This window comes from Nipponia nippon, unplaced genomic scaffold (assembly GCF_047370975.1).
Source record: "Nipponia nippon isolate SJK-2023a ecotype South Korea unplaced genomic scaffold, ASM4737097v1 scaffold_6, whole genome shotgun sequence".
Classification (NCBI taxonomy): Eukaryota; Metazoa; Chordata; class Aves; order Pelecaniformes; family Threskiornithidae; genus Nipponia; species Nipponia nippon.
Window position 1 is genome coordinate 36949546 of NW_028262380.1, and position 15677 is coordinate 36965222.

Genomic DNA, 15677 nt, shown 5'->3' on the forward strand with positions numbered 1-15677 from the left:
ATCTTAATATTGCTATTTCAGATGTTAGCAGATATGAGTACACTACAAAATATCAAGATTAAATAAATCAAGATTAAATAAAAAAAAATCCTCCATTTAATTTTTTATGTCGTACTTCCCAAATGTACTAAAACAAAGTTTCTGTACCACCTATAAAGGACTGCACTTTAACACAAATTAAAATTAATCCTCAGCATACATGGACTCCTTGAAATGTGGAGTCCTAAATTTTGGTATTTATACATCTATACCTGGCTTGTTTGCACTTTACATACTAGCCAGATATTGTTAGGCTTTTTGATTTTCCAATCAGTAAGGTGAAAAAACAAAAAGCCTGCTGGAAGTCCCCTGCTCTCACCTACCACTGTGAAATTCTTGCTTGTTTTCATATAGGTCCTCAGGTATTCAACTCTTTTGAAAAATGATTATATTAAAATGAAGAATTTTGACCACTTTAACTGAAATTAATTTCAAAATATGTCTCCAAGACTTTTTGTATCCAAATCCCCTTAGACTTCCTACTTGGTGCTATTAAAAAAAAAAAAAAAAGGTGAGATTCCCAACATGCCAGGTGACTAAAAGTACTGAGCAGCAGCTGCTGTAGCTTTCCAAGAGACTTAAAATGCTTTGTATGTCTAAAATAACTAGTGATTTGCAGGGTTCTTCATATGAGTTTGTGAATGATACTTAGGCATTCAAGTTTGTAGCTTCTGGCTAATGATTTTTCTGTGACAGAAATAAAATGCTTTCAATCTCCATTTTCTCCAAAGCAAAATCTGTTCTTTAGATGATGGGCTAGGTTCAGACTTTTGGAAACTATCATCACTAGCTGCTTTACTTGACAGAAAACTGTTTTTATTTTGACCATAATGAAGAGTTAGCATAATAAATAGGCAATGTCTCTAAGTACACATTCAGCACTCCTTAACTATTTCTTCCCTGATTAGCATGAAAACCCCAAGAATTGTCTCTCAAGTGTTCTGATCAAGGTTATAGAAAATGAACAGATATTACTTCTATGTTCCAGGTAATGTGTAAAATATGAAAGAATCTCAACTTTTCTGAGAAATGCAGAATGCCTAAACTTTTTTTTTTTAAATCAGAAATGTGAATTTATAGCAATAGCAGAAGGCACACTTGATTTCAACTTAGAGGACTGGATCTCTCAGAAACCCTTACATATTTCCTCAAGATCATCTTCTGAGTGTCCTCTGCTGTAATTCATCATCATTTCATTATCAAGAAATGTGAGTTAGGCACATTATCCTAGAAGGACGTGACCTACATAATAATATAGACTCTGTGTTTACTGCATCGTGCTTGCATTAAACTATTCTTGTGCTCCTTGTCTTCTCCTTCAAAACTTTCATGTACTTCCCGCTTTTTCACAACTCTTCACTTGTTTTATCCTTCACCCCGTTCCTATTGCTTCTGCATATGATCTTAAGTCACCTGACAGGCCTCTCGTGTCCTCCTTCTTCACATCTTCACGCAGGCTCCTGTGCTAACCCCCTTCTATTCCCAGCACTCAAGTACTGCTGGGACAACAATGACAAAAAAACCCCTCTTGTTATTTTATAAAGGTGCATCCCCTAGTCACTGCATATGCATAAAACATACTGTGATCACACAGGCTCTGTGTTGTTTGAATTATCCTACTGATAATACTGATAATTGAATTATCCTACTGATTACTAATTAAAGATTACTAATTAAGACCTCAAAGGGGATCCACTGCAGGATCAGATCCTCCACTTTTAATCTTGTGAGAAAGGTCTTTCTTCTGCTGCTTATTTAATTTAACAGCTGTCTGATTCCTGCCGTATTTTCTCCACAGCCTATTGCGCAACAGGCAATTCGTGTATCCAAAAGGCTCCACATCCACGTATTAAGCACAGCTAACAAGGAAAAGGCCAAAGGAACTTCCTTGAATGCCGAGTTTCCCCCTCCAGCCACCATTAACCTGATGATACCAATAAGCCTCCACCAGTGTGAGAGAGAGAAACAGGTTTAGTACATCTGACCTAATAGTTCACTAAACAATGTGCAAATTCTAACTAGCTGGCTAGCAGCTTACTAATGACTAACTCTGTTTCCCATTAAGTCCATGCATGCATGTACTGTAAAATGCCAAAAGGTGGCATATTAGCAAAGCATCTTCAAACATTCAAATAAGGGTCAACTATGATAACAGTCATACCTTTCTTGCCATCTTCCATGAAAACCACTTTCCAGCCCTAGCATCACAGGGCTCTACTTTTTCTTATCTCAATGATTTTCACATCCAGTGGCTTTGGATAACAACACACTTTATGCTGATACAGATATTCTTGGACTTGCACCCTTCTAAACTCTGCAGACCAGATTCAGGTCACCTATTTTAGGCACATACGCAACTTGGACTTTGCAATGCCGATAAATCAGGTGTTGGGAACTAGCAGGATATTAGGCTCCTTGACTCCAAGAAACAACGAAGAGAGGAAAGCGCCTCCAAAAAATGAATTAGTGTGATTAACACATCTGCCTCCCTCCTCAGTGAACAGACAAATTGTAGATCTGCAGCCAAGAGGTGATTCAGCGTTTCTGCATCTTGATCTGCGAGGTGATCAGAGCTAAGTAACGGGAAAAACTGAGCACAGGACCATGTCTGAATTTTCACCACTTTGACTTGTAGGTGACTATATTTAAATTTGGTCATGTGTTTTGCTCTTCAACAACACTGTTGGTTTCCCAAATATACCAGTGATCCCCTGGCCACAGGGAACATCTGTTACTGCTCCACTCATTTTAGAAAGCTCTCACCCTGTCCTGTCATTCTTGCTCCTGACAGAGTCCTTACTGCTGTTGATTCTCCCTACTAAACCTACAAAATTTTTTTCTCCCACCTCCTCCGGTGTTGAAATAAGTTCTCTCACTAACTTCTCCTTAAAGGATAAGGGACTACAAATTGAGATTGGTAAGGACGAACAGGTGTACAAGCAGTCAGGAAGGCAACATCCAGACACCAGTTTTACAGTGTATTCCATCCCTGATTTATATTGGGTTTTATTCCACAATTCCTTTTAAACATTAATTGTTTAGACTCCTAATCATAACTCTTACTCCAGGTGAAGGAGGATGCTACTCTCGGAGGCTTCTATGAGTGCTGCTCTGTGCAGAAGCCAGGAGGGGGCAATGGAAGAGCTGAGTAACTGCTTCTGCTCCCGCAGAGTCTGTATTCCAGCCCTCATCGACGGACTATGCTGTGAGGTGCTATCTTTTTAACCTGCGTGGTTTGATCTGATTTTTTTCATTACTAACTACAGAAAGCCTAGGCTATCCATCGAGCATTATATGCCACAGCTTAAATAAATGAACTCCCTATAGAGATTTTAAATGTCTTCCACACCATTTCCTCCCAATTCAAGATAAATTCACTAGAGACTAACCTGTGAATGAAAGTTCTTTATATGGAGTCTGTTAGTGACCGTACTGAATACAGTTGACCAAATAATGGATTTTTGTTCATTAGCAATTTCAAAATGCAAACACAAACTTTCATTCTTGATCTGAACTGTTCCATTTTGACAAAACAGAGCAAAGTTTCACACCATTATTGAAAAGTCATTTTTAAACCAACAGAAATTTGTGAGGCAGTTCATGTAGCTAATGGTGCATTTCTCACAGAAGAAAGATTGTGTAAAAAGAGTCATCTAGCTGCAGCTCACCTTGGCCTACTACTTTTCTATTTTCACCTAAAGATTTTTACTCTTCCTTTTAAAAACAAAAGCATACAAGTGAAAATAGTTATCGGATTTATTTAAACCCACATCTAATCAGAATGTCTGTCAAAGTTTCCCTGAAACGTGTTATCTGAAAGTAACAGAGACAGCTTTAAAAATCTCTAAAGGGTATTTAATGAGACTGTTAGGAGGTTTCAGTACCAGGGTACAAGATACACCTGCTAGTTCAAGCTTTGCTTGTTCTATAATTATAAACTTTGCACACAGAACACAAATGAATTGAGTTAAGCGCTCTCACCCTTAATCTTGTAGTGGAGATTTCAGCCTTCAAAATGTCAGGATCATACTTTGTGCTTGATGAGGAGCCTGAGAACACTTTTTTAAACAGACAAAAAAGGACAAATATTTAAGTACTTTTAAATCATTAATTAGTCCCTTCCTTGATGAATCCACATTGATCTCAAACTACAAAGTGCAGAAAAACATATACTTTAAAAAAAATGTCCTTTTATAGAGTAGCCAGCATTGCAGGATAGCAATAATTGATGCATAATCAAAATTTCCCCCTTTTTTCCCCTACCACTATTTGGTATCTCTCCTCCTTTGCCTATCCCAGGATCCTAAAGTAGCACCTCGTTCTCCCTGGCTTTCTATCCCTTGCTTTCTGTTGCCATTCTTCCGGCTGAGCCATCTTGCGATCACCTCTTCCTGGAAGCTGTAATTTCTAAGGAGATTTCTGGAAAGCAGAAGATTTATTCAGAAGCCTCAGAGGTCTGCCACTCAGTTTTCCACAGCTGTACATATTACTTTCATCACACTATCTAAGAGAGATGTTTGGCCAACTACAGGCCTCTGACAGAGCTTTACCAACGCCAATTCCTTGCCCAACATTGTAACATGTATCTCTACTTCACCCCTGATCACAGCACACAGGCTACAAAATTATTGCATGCTATTCTTATAAAGCAATGACAAATTCCCTTCTTGGTCTATTGCAGACACCTGTCAACACAGGAGGGTCATTTCAGTATGCAGCCATGAAGTGCAAGAGATCCTATTTACTCTGAACCTAGATTTGGCAGAATTTTGTTCTGACAAACTGCATGACAAAATAGATTTCAGAGCCAACAGCTCTAAACCATGCCTCAAAGGAGTTCAATTGTATCAGAGAGAAGAGGGTTCTCTCCAGCAGAATATCTTTATATTAAATAAAACAATAAAAAAAAAAGTAAGGATGCTATCTCTAAAAAAGCCAGAGTACAAGGTGTTCATAGCAAACCTTGAAAACTCATCCTGAAGAGAAACAGGATCCCCTGCAAGGCACAGATCAAAGAAGTTACGTTGTATTCTCTACTGTACTTACAGCTTGTACGAGAGCTTGATTTTTCTTTGTAGGCATCATTCAACCGTACGTACTCATCCAGGGCAAGTGCTAGCCTCTGTTCTTTCACCTGGTACAGTTCTTTCTGAGTACTGAGAGCATCCTGGGCTACCATAAGATAATCTTTTAACATTCTCTCTTGTTCTTGCCTCCATTGTTTCCTGGGATCTTCTATTTGTGTTGTTTCTTTACAGGAGAAAAAGAAAGGATTTAAAGAGACCTTTGCTGAAATCCGTTGACAGCGAAATTGTTTCTTTGCCTGTAATTCACACTTATAGCAGTGTAAACCATAGCTTGTCTTTGGTTACTAAGCAGATGCTCAATTTTATTTAAGTTTTTCTTTGCCACAATAGTGTGTTTAAGAAACAGTATTGAAGGGATCAATTGCAAAATTAGGAATTAGGGTACAACAGGCAAATGCTTATGTAGATCATTCCCACATCTCCAACCTTGAACTAATAACATCCTAAAACTCAAGAAAAAAAAAACAAACAAAACTTTTTTTGCATCAGAGTATTCAGAAATAATTGGGTCAATAAAGTCTTTCAATGACATCTTAAAATTGAATGCATCTCTGAACAAAAATGAAAAGTAATCTTAGCTGTTACATTTTTTTCAACCCCCCTCCTCCCCACTTCATTAATTTTTACAGCCGTATGTTATTCATGTTTTATGGTGGTTATCTCTCTCCTTTCCCTCTACAAAAACAGTTTTATCTTTTCCCCTGTTACTGAACTAACAGAACATTAACCCTGCAGATCATCTCACTTAACTCTATCCCCATCCCTGCTAGGCATCTGATCCAAGATACAACTTTCTTTTATGGTCAAAAGACAGAGGGCCACCCTCAGAGGCCACTTCACTCCATCGAAGACAGGTGCCCAAGACACATGGGACCGAACTGCCTTTCTGAGGCATCTACTTCTTTCCACTGACTACCCAGATAATATAAATCAGCAGGCTGGAACAGGCCATTAATTCATGAAGGGCTTCAGGTCAACCATTTTAACTCCAGCAGCCACACAGAAGACAGACTTGCATAGAATGTGTAGACAAGAGGATTAAACATAACGTAGTGGTATATATTAAGAAAGTATGTGATGAGATCAATCTAATTGTAATTGTAGGTTTTAAGATTTTTTTTTTTTAATGTAAGCATGCAAAGAGGAAGAGTTAAGGCTGAATGTTCAATCTAATAATTAATATTTCCTTAGTTCAGCGCTTTTTGAAGCTCTACAATGAATGTTCTTCCTTTAAAGCTGTATTAAGTATAAAAACATTCTCATAAGACATAGTCATGAAAAGTTTGAAATCTAAATGCAAACGTGCACCACACTGCATTTTCTTTGTAAGTTACATACTATAAATCTACATAGATTACATACTATAAATCCACATAGAGATAAAAAGTAACATTCAGTACCAAAGTGTTTAAGTGCAAAGTGTTTACTTCATAATTCTTCTGCACAAAGGAGGAGGAAAGTTTATTCTCTGGGTTAGATTTCTGCCACTAGTTCTCTGAACTGCTTTACGGTGAGAACCAATAGGGGGGACCGGGGGGGGGAACAGGAACATGTGGCTGAAGACACAGGAGAAAAAAAGAACTGAAGCAGAACCAACCTGATTGCTCTAAACTGTAGCTGAAGTGCACTCCTGGGGAGAACGCACTCTTTCAACTCCATATATGAAAACAGATCTTGTAACAGCAAAAGCTGATAAGGACAGGTTCTGGTTAATAACAATTTCCCATACTGATTAACTACCAGTTTTTCAGAAGCCTTTTTTGGTGTTACTATCACATAAACCAAAAGACATGCAAACAAAAAGAAGCATCCCATAAACTACCCTGTAGAATCCTAAACTGACAACGTCTATGGAACTACTGATGGTTTTAAAAACAAACAAATACACACACCCACACCCCCATGCTGGTGACCCCCTCCACCATTTACAAACATGACAAGCTTTTGTATTTCTACCCGGGAAAGATATTTCTTAGATGTACACAAAGGATGCATAGAGAGTATAAATCACGTAAACCCAAGTGCAGCGCACAAAAGATTAAAGCAGAGAAGCTTTATACACAGTTGGTTTTCCAATAACCTCAACAGGAACACTCTCTCCAAAAAAACTAACTATAGCTACGGGGACACGCACACACACATATATCCGTGTTTATAGCCACCTGCTCTTTTCCACAAAGATATCAGGCACACAAAGAAGCAAATCGATACCTTTTCTCTCCTAAACAGTCAACACATGTCCCAATCTGTGGCCACTTATTGCTGTTGTGCTTTAACACACCTCCACATTCACAGTTATTTACACAAGATAAGAAGTGCTGGTTTCCAGAGCTGTCCTTTTTTGTGAAGCAGGATGAAGAGCATGAAGCAGGATTCTCATGGGTTGATGATCAAATAGGATAAATGCAGTTATGTTGGGTTTTTAGAAGAACGTAACAACGTGACTGTGTTTTAAGAGTGCAACCAGCAGCCACCAAATAATCTTACAAGATTGGAAGGTCTCATCTTCGAGCATGTTGTAGGTAATTGCCTTGTAGGTTTTAAGTGAGGATTGCTCAACATGCAGCCCAAAGACCAAATGTAGCCTGCAGAGTCCTAAAACGTGGCCCACAGATGCCCTGTCCTTGTGACTGCTAGAGAAGGACAAAGCTGATCAACAGCAAATTATTTTGTATTGCTGACAAATACAATCAAACATTTTCTTTTTGCCGCTCCAAGCTGCATGTGCAAAACAATACTATGATTGTGTGAGCTAACATCTTTTACACTGACCGTCATAAATGAGTTAAAGGTAACCCTGCATTTTAAAAACTGTACGCTCTAACTTCACCATACTGAGGCCTGGGTATTTGCCTGTGTAGGTACATTGACTGGCCAAACTATGCTCAGCTAATTTTATCTGCATGCATTTTATTCCAGAACAAATGCTCAGTCGGGAAAATACATAATCCTGGAAAAAACAAAGCAGTACTGGAATGACTACCCCAGAACTGTTACTCAGTTTTTACCAGGCAGAGAAGGCTCTGAAGTATTTTTCACTCAATGTCTTCTTAAACATTATGAAGTGGAAAACCCAGAAAAGCGTATCACTTGTTTGGCAAGTTGTTCGTATATATGTATGTTATATATGAACATATATATATATAAAAATGTGTGCCTGTGTAGCAGCACCATATGCTTGTTCATCTATAATTTTCAGTTGTCTCAATTTTAATCAGTAGGTTTACCCCACAGAGGAAAAAAAAACAAAGACAGAACTATGGATAGTACTTCTTGCACTGAAGTGCTGCATTCTGAAAAGTATGTTCATTTGAGCACATGTACCTTCCAAGAGCCAATAAAATTTTTTAAGAAGCAGAGTTCTCCTTTCAAAAACAAATATTTATACTTCTCAGAGTAAAGCCTCACAAAGATAAGTATTTTTTTCCTTGGACGAGAATGTTTTAAGCACCTGCTGTTGAGGTCAAACTTGTATAGGCAAGAATATTATTGGGAGAGCTACATGCATGTCATTGCAGAACAGCTTGCTGAACATTTCAAAATGAGATGGGAAGCCCTTCATGCTTAAATCAAAGAGTGAGATTTAACCCACAAAGAACATCCAAACATTTTCCTAGCCTTGTTATTCAACAGCTGATATAAAACAAACTTGGGACATCTCATTCCTTTTTTAGGGCAGATGTTTCCACTGCTGACTGCAGCAGGATGCCTTACAACCTTGTCTGCAGCAGATAGGAATCATGCAACAAACAGATTGCTAGCTAGACAGATGGGGAGATGTTATTTCTGCTGGTCAGGTGAGGAGTAAGCACTGGTTCTGCACACTAGACAGAGCTGTAGGGTTGTATCTGTTCTAGAAAACAGCAACTGGACTTCAGTCATCAGCCGTGGAGAACGAACAAACCACTCCCCTGAGCATGACCTCTCCAACACTTTCTGCATCACCAGATGCAGTTAAATTCAAGAGTTTAGCTGCTACTTGCAGAGAAAATGAAGAAGATATACTAGCCATCGTTTTCTGTGGCATAAACTTAGATATGAACTAAAGGAATCTCCTTAAAATGGATCTTTAAACAACTTGGAGTTGTACATCAGGCTCCATCAAGAGCACTGCTTAGATTTAAAAAAATCTTTATCAACTTCCTCTGTCCAATCACAATGCAAAATAATGATCCATAGTAACAGAATGAGGAGGGTGGTGGTGCGCCTCATAGTCAGGTTCCACATTCCTAATTTGACTTGGGTTTAGTGTCATTTGGCAAAGCCACTTGCAAATCAAAATTACTCAATTCTGTGAAGAGATCTTGATTTAAAACCAATTAATTTAACTTTAAGCAAATTACTGCAAGTGCGTAGCTAATAAATTTATAAAAAAAATTATGAACAAGCAATTTATTTCCTCCTATTTTTAAAGATCTGAGTGACTACTCACGCTGGGGGGAAATTCCGTGAGAGAAAACACGAGGTCTCGCCCAGCGGAACCACACAAGCAGCAGGATGGCATGCTCCACCCAAGGACGTTCCTGTGCACTGAAACAATCACAGCCCTGTAACGCAGAAGAGCAAGCTGCGCTGCCTTTAATCATACTGCTGTTCATGAAATGCACTCTTCCTGGCTCGCTGCCAGCCAGGTTTGATGCACTTAAATTCAGCAAAGAATTTGGCCCAAACAATAATTCAAACCCAAAATGCCAAGACTGACTTTACACCTTGAAAGTTTTGTTTATTCCTTTGGCTAGAACCTGTTTCAAGGGCAGCAATGTTATGCATGCTCTGTGTAATTATACCTAAGATTATATATTATACATAGGATACAGGCGATAGTCAGGCACGCCATTTTTTTTAAATGAGGCATTTTCATACGTTATGTTCCTGTCTGCTATCAAGAAGCTCTGCCAAATTCTTACAGTCTACTTGAACAGAAGGAAACTATTACCTTATCAGCAGCAGATCATATTTCCCTAAAATACATGAAATTAAAATCCCACTAGAAAATCCCACAGGGAAGGGAATGGCTCCCTGACGCCCTACTGCTAGACATGAGAGAATTGGACATTTTACTACAAGATTAACAATATGTGGAAGCAATAGTTTTCCAACATCTCCCCTTGCCAACAAAATAATAGCGTCAATTGGCTCTAGAGTGACCCACGTGTAAGCTGTCTTCAGTCAAACACATTGCATTTAGACAACACAGAGAACAAGTACTCTCAAGGGGTCCCATTAAAAAAAAAAATGCCATAGATGCTAGATTGCTACTTGAGAAGGACACATACATAGCAAGAGGAGACAAAATCATGGCATCATACTTTTCATCCTGAAGAGAGAACTCACATCTGTTAAAACACATGCCCATATCATTCCAGTTTGTAAATGTAGCAGAATCACCATCTCAGAAGAGAAGCTATTCCAAGGGAAACTAGTTGACCTGGCTAGAAACGAGGACCAGAGACTGAAGATCTGGAGGGAGGGGAGAAGGGGGGAGTTGCATGCCACAGTGGAGCTGCTGTAATAGCCCTCCTTTTTGGCAGTGAGAGTTTCTACCATGTCACCTCAACCCGCACTCCCCAATGTTACCACATTCACATGTTCTCTTTTGCACAGTCTCTGGTGCTCACCCAACCTGGCACAAAGCCTATTTGATGCACTAAACCCACCCAAACACTCACTGGCTCCAAAGGATAACATGAAAGCAGATACATCATGTTTTGGCAAGTTAGGTGAGTTGTGCCATGTTACCAAAGGTCCAATGAGCCTTCCACGAGGAAGATCCACCCAGCTGCGGAAGGAACTACATGTCCATTTTTAGGCAGCAGCAAGCCTACTTATGGATCTACTCATCCAATAGAATCTTAAGCACGGATCTACTTATCAATACCATGCACCTTCTCCCTCATATACTCGCTTACAGGGAAACTTCCAGTGGCCAAGCCCTGGAAAGAGGGTGGTTTTGACTGATGCAGAAGTGTGCCACGCACAGCCGGCTGTGCTCTGGGCTGCACCATGTCACAACTCAGCTAGATACTCTGTGTCAGGGTGGCAATTTCTCTGCCTGAAATAGTAAGTGATGAAAAGATAACTCCATTACACCTGACATCTCTGGTTACCTTGCATAATAATTGCAGGACTACTACCTCCAACCAAACAGAACCCCACCTTCAAGAGAGTAACACAGGCCTCAAACCTGCAAACCCTATAGCTGACTACGCTCAGGATCCCTCATAAGTGGTGCTTCTCCTGAACCCTAGTGGCTGAAGAAAGCGCGCAAGCTAAATCCAGATTGGTTTTTGAGCAGCCCTCAATGCCTTTGCTGTGATAGGATTCCATTCTACTCCACAGAGGTGGTTTGAGAAGGAGGGGACACCTGGAAAGCAGCCTACCATGTGCTGAGGGCAAGCCCCTGGAAAAGGGCTGCAGGCAAGCCAAACTGGGGCCAGCCGCAGTGAAGGAGAATCAAGATTTCAATACTATCTCGCACAAAAATGTCTTGAGATGGCACAAACAAAATCAACAACCACCCTTTGACATGTAACATCAGAAAAGGAAAAATGGCATCTGATACCAACCATCACAGGATAACATGAGTTAGCTTAGTGGTGGGTGGTAAAAGCAATGTTATCAACAACATTACGTAATCACTATGGATATGTTTATTCTACAAGCGTATCCCACATTTCCTGATAAACAAACTGGTGTTCAAATCTCCAGTACTTTTGCCTGCAATCAGACAAAAATACACTTAGAAAAAGAGTGCAAATATTACCTCATTGTACTTCAACTGGCATAACAAATATGGCAGGCAACTGAGATGCAACTGTTAATGAACAGCAAAGTAGCAGATGTACTAGCACTCGTTTCAGGGAGAATAACCAAGTGTTACTAGACTGGCTTAAGGAATGCACTTTATTGTTTACATACCAGAGGCTTTCTGAATGCATTTTCTTCTCATTCCTTTTTTCCCCTCACTTTTTAAAATACTTACAATTCAAACTCAAACAACAAGAAAAGCAATTCATACCCAAAAATTTGAGGAAAAAGTCACAAACAAATATTATATCACTTCACACTGATATATTTGTTCAATAGGTACATAAAAATAAAGAATAGCACATTACAGAAACAGCAGTTTCAGTAAGACCGTGCAGCCCAACAAGATGACACATACAGTGTCTTAAAAATGATCTAAAACATTGCTGGATACTCAAAGAAAATCACATTCTACCACATAAGATGGAATATGGTTTCTAAAGAGAGACATGAAGGAAAATCAGGTTATTCAGAGTATGCTCTGAACTGAGCTCTCTACAGTTTGTTTCCTGCCACAGAACTCGCACACAAAAAATGCCTCCTCTCTTCCAGACACCTTCTTCACTTTTGCATAAAATAATTCTGTACTTGAATTTGAGTAATGAGATAAAATGAGAATGTTTTCCAGCTATACTGTGCAAGCATGAGCAGATTTCCAAGAAATATTTATTCAGAGATTTTTACGAAGAAATATTGAACATGTTATCCTTATGGCACATTAGTTTCCTCTAGATATTGAGCAGCATATGCTTATGTATCTCAGAATCAAATGCAGTAGAAACTGAGCATTTTGATCTATGTTACCCAGTAAGTAGGTAATGTTTTACTGCTATGGCTATCAGAACTAAGACATAAGAAAAACATGCAAGTATGATCTTTACATAAAAGTCAGCAGCTAAAATCATCTTTAATCCAGAGCCTTCACTGCTCGAGCCCTCCTTCTGAAGCCAGCATGCACCAGATTACTCTAATCCCTTCCTATAGCCAGGGGGCAGGGAAGATACCTATAAATAAGAGTCAAGATAAGATATACTGCACTTGGGTTTTCACCATGTGTGTTTGCTGACAGTAAAGAGCCTTCACAGTTGTTTCTCAAATGCTTGCATGTCACTACTTGCTTAGAAGATGGGATGCATCATGGGAATAAACAGTGCACATTTATGATCATGAAACACCGTTCAACTCCCTCAAGCTAATGGTAATTGCAGACTCATAGTGGGATTTTCAGATTTCTCCCTTGTCTGAAAATACAGTCCGGCACAATTTCGTAGTTGCAGAGGTACTAGAGTCCCAGGCTGGAGCAGAGGAGAATCAGTCTATCCACAAAAATCCCCATGTTAGATAAACCAGTTGCACAGGTGTAAACTGGCATGAAAGCCTTTAAGATTACAAGAAGAAATAGAATACCTGTAGTTAAAATATTGTGTTGTAAATGTCAAGCAGTGTAGGTAAATAGCTAGGCTTTGACATTTTAAGAAGGAAGGAAACCAAGTGGGGAAATAGAGACCTCCAATGAATTCTATTCTCGAGCTAAGCAGACACAAATCCCTCTACCTCTATGCTTCCTGACATTTTAGCATCACTCTGACTCAATTTTCTTTTTCTTTGTGGATGAACAGTGGTAGAAAGCAGTCTCTGAGAAAGGTGCATTCATGCTTCCAAAGTGGACAATTAAAACTAAGTAGGGAGGAGCTGCAGAAGCAGAGAAGGCAGGTGTCCAAACTCCGTTTTGAAGAAAAGTGCTGGGGATGGAGGGCAGGAAGAAAAATCATCATATTGAATACAAAGTACAGAGTGGCAAAAAGAAAGTGATGTGATGGTCCGAACTACTACTGGGCTAGGGGTAGCTATTCCTCTCAATCCTTACCTTTTAAATACAGTTCCTTTCTGTTACCTTTACCACTAAACATGGGGCAAGGACAAGGAGGTGGGGAACGACAACTCACACACCTGAGGAAGCAGAGTGCTTCCCCACTGTCCGTGTTTACTACACGTCCTCACGCTGACCTGACGTGGGAGCAGGAACCAAAGCAATGACTGCTACTTCAGCTGCCACCATCACTCGAGAAGTGCACCTGGAAATCACAGCCTCAGAGTTAAAACTGCTTCCTGGCAAGCCTGCACAGGGCGCAGAACAGATGAAAGTTCAAGGGTATCATTTCAAAAATACCTTTAACCAAGTGCTACCATGAAAAGCAGCTGAACCCCGTCCGTTCCACCTGACTGTTCATTCATATCCCCAGGTCACCTTCCCTCTCGTGCTTGCATAAATAGGGGTGTGGAAAGGAGAACAAACAGCAACTTTTTTTCTTTCCATACCAGATTAGTTTCAACTCGAATCAGCTCCCTGATCTGATTCACTGTCTGACCATGCAAACGTTCATGCCAGTATAAGCAAAAACATTGCAGGGACAGAACAAAGGGCCAGAGGTAACAATAGAGCAGGACCAATTCTTTCAGAGATTATATCAGCTTAAAAGTGTTTGCAATTCCAAGCTCTAAGAGCATAAATGTTTGCATCTCAGCCACTTAATGCCTGACGTTGAAAATCCTGCAGAAGAATTGGAAAAATGTGAAAGTGATGACTTTGCCTGTAGATATACAAAATAAAGTGTAGTGATAGGTTTGTGTTATTTTTGGTATTGCCTTGAGTTCCTAACTGTGTTATTTAGCAAAATTAGTAAATGTTAGCACATTAGACAGCTGAAGTAGATGAACGCACGAGTACATATATGCAATAACAAGAGTGAACAGCATAAGCTATAAAATCTTTAGACTCTCCCAAAACACAGTAAGAAAGATCCTGCACGAAAGGAACTCCTCAGTCCCTGAACACCAAATAATATCCCTTCAGTCATCCCTCTAACAAAGGACGCTACTGAACCACAGGGTAAGCATTTAGGTTCTTACGGTATTAGCTACCCACATCATATGCATGTTCTGCCTTGCCAGATGGCCTGTAATCTGGTCTCCCTTGAAGCTGAAAGCCTCACATTAAAACTCCTAATTGGGGTAATATATTCACAGAGTAATGACCTCAGTCAGTGTTAGTCAAAGTGGGTTACATCATCCAAAAGGATCATGAGAAAGCTCTAAGGCAATCGGTAAGAGCTAGAAAAAACCCCCGCTGTATTTGCAAAAAACTCATACAAATATATAAAATTATAGAAAATGTGTGATGATAATAAAACCAAGTTATACTTAAACATATTGACACCAAAAGCAAGTTCCTCAAGTCTGAGGGAGTATTTTACAATTGCAAACTGCTCACAGCCAACTCTTACCCCTCTGTGGAGGAGAAATTGAGTTTCCACCAGCAGTTAAGGAAAGTAGGCTTTTCTCAGGTTTGTATGGGAGAAGGGAAGGTAAAGGACTAAGATAATTAGACAGATGGGGAAAATATTAATGCAAGATGAAAGAATCAATGGGCCTTCAAGCCTCAAACATTTTGCTGAAATAAATCCAGCCAGAAGGCATTGAACATGAAATGTATTTAGTCACCTCTCCCTACTTAACACATGGGAGCAGATTTCTTCCCAAGGCACTGTCCCTCAAGCTGCCATTTATGGGTCCTGAAATCCCACTTTATCCAACCTGTTTTTCAGGCATCTATCCATTTGGTCCTCCTCCTAGCAGTGGGTGCAGTTTTTCTTTGTTCAGTAAAAGAGAGATTTAACAAAATTATAATCTATACAGGTGAAAGAGTAAAGAAGTCTTCCTTGTTCTAACATATCCCTGTCCTGA

At 39.5% G+C, this 15677-nt stretch overlaps 1 protein-coding gene across 1 annotated transcript in view; it reads right to left on the reverse strand.

Annotated features, from left to right (window-relative positions):
• The window catches only part of WWC2 (WW and C2 domain containing 2), a 104613-nt gene that overhangs the window by 48136 nt on the left and 40800 nt on the right, over positions 1-15677 (reverse strand). The window contains exons 3-4 of the mRNA XM_087736411.1: positions 5086-5289; positions 4021-4097 (exon numbers count right to left, since the gene is read on the reverse strand). Of these exons, the coding sequence (XP_087592537.1) occupies positions 4021-4097; positions 5086-5289 (281 nt within the window). The remainder of the gene's footprint in view (positions 1-4020; positions 4098-5085; positions 5290-15677) is intronic.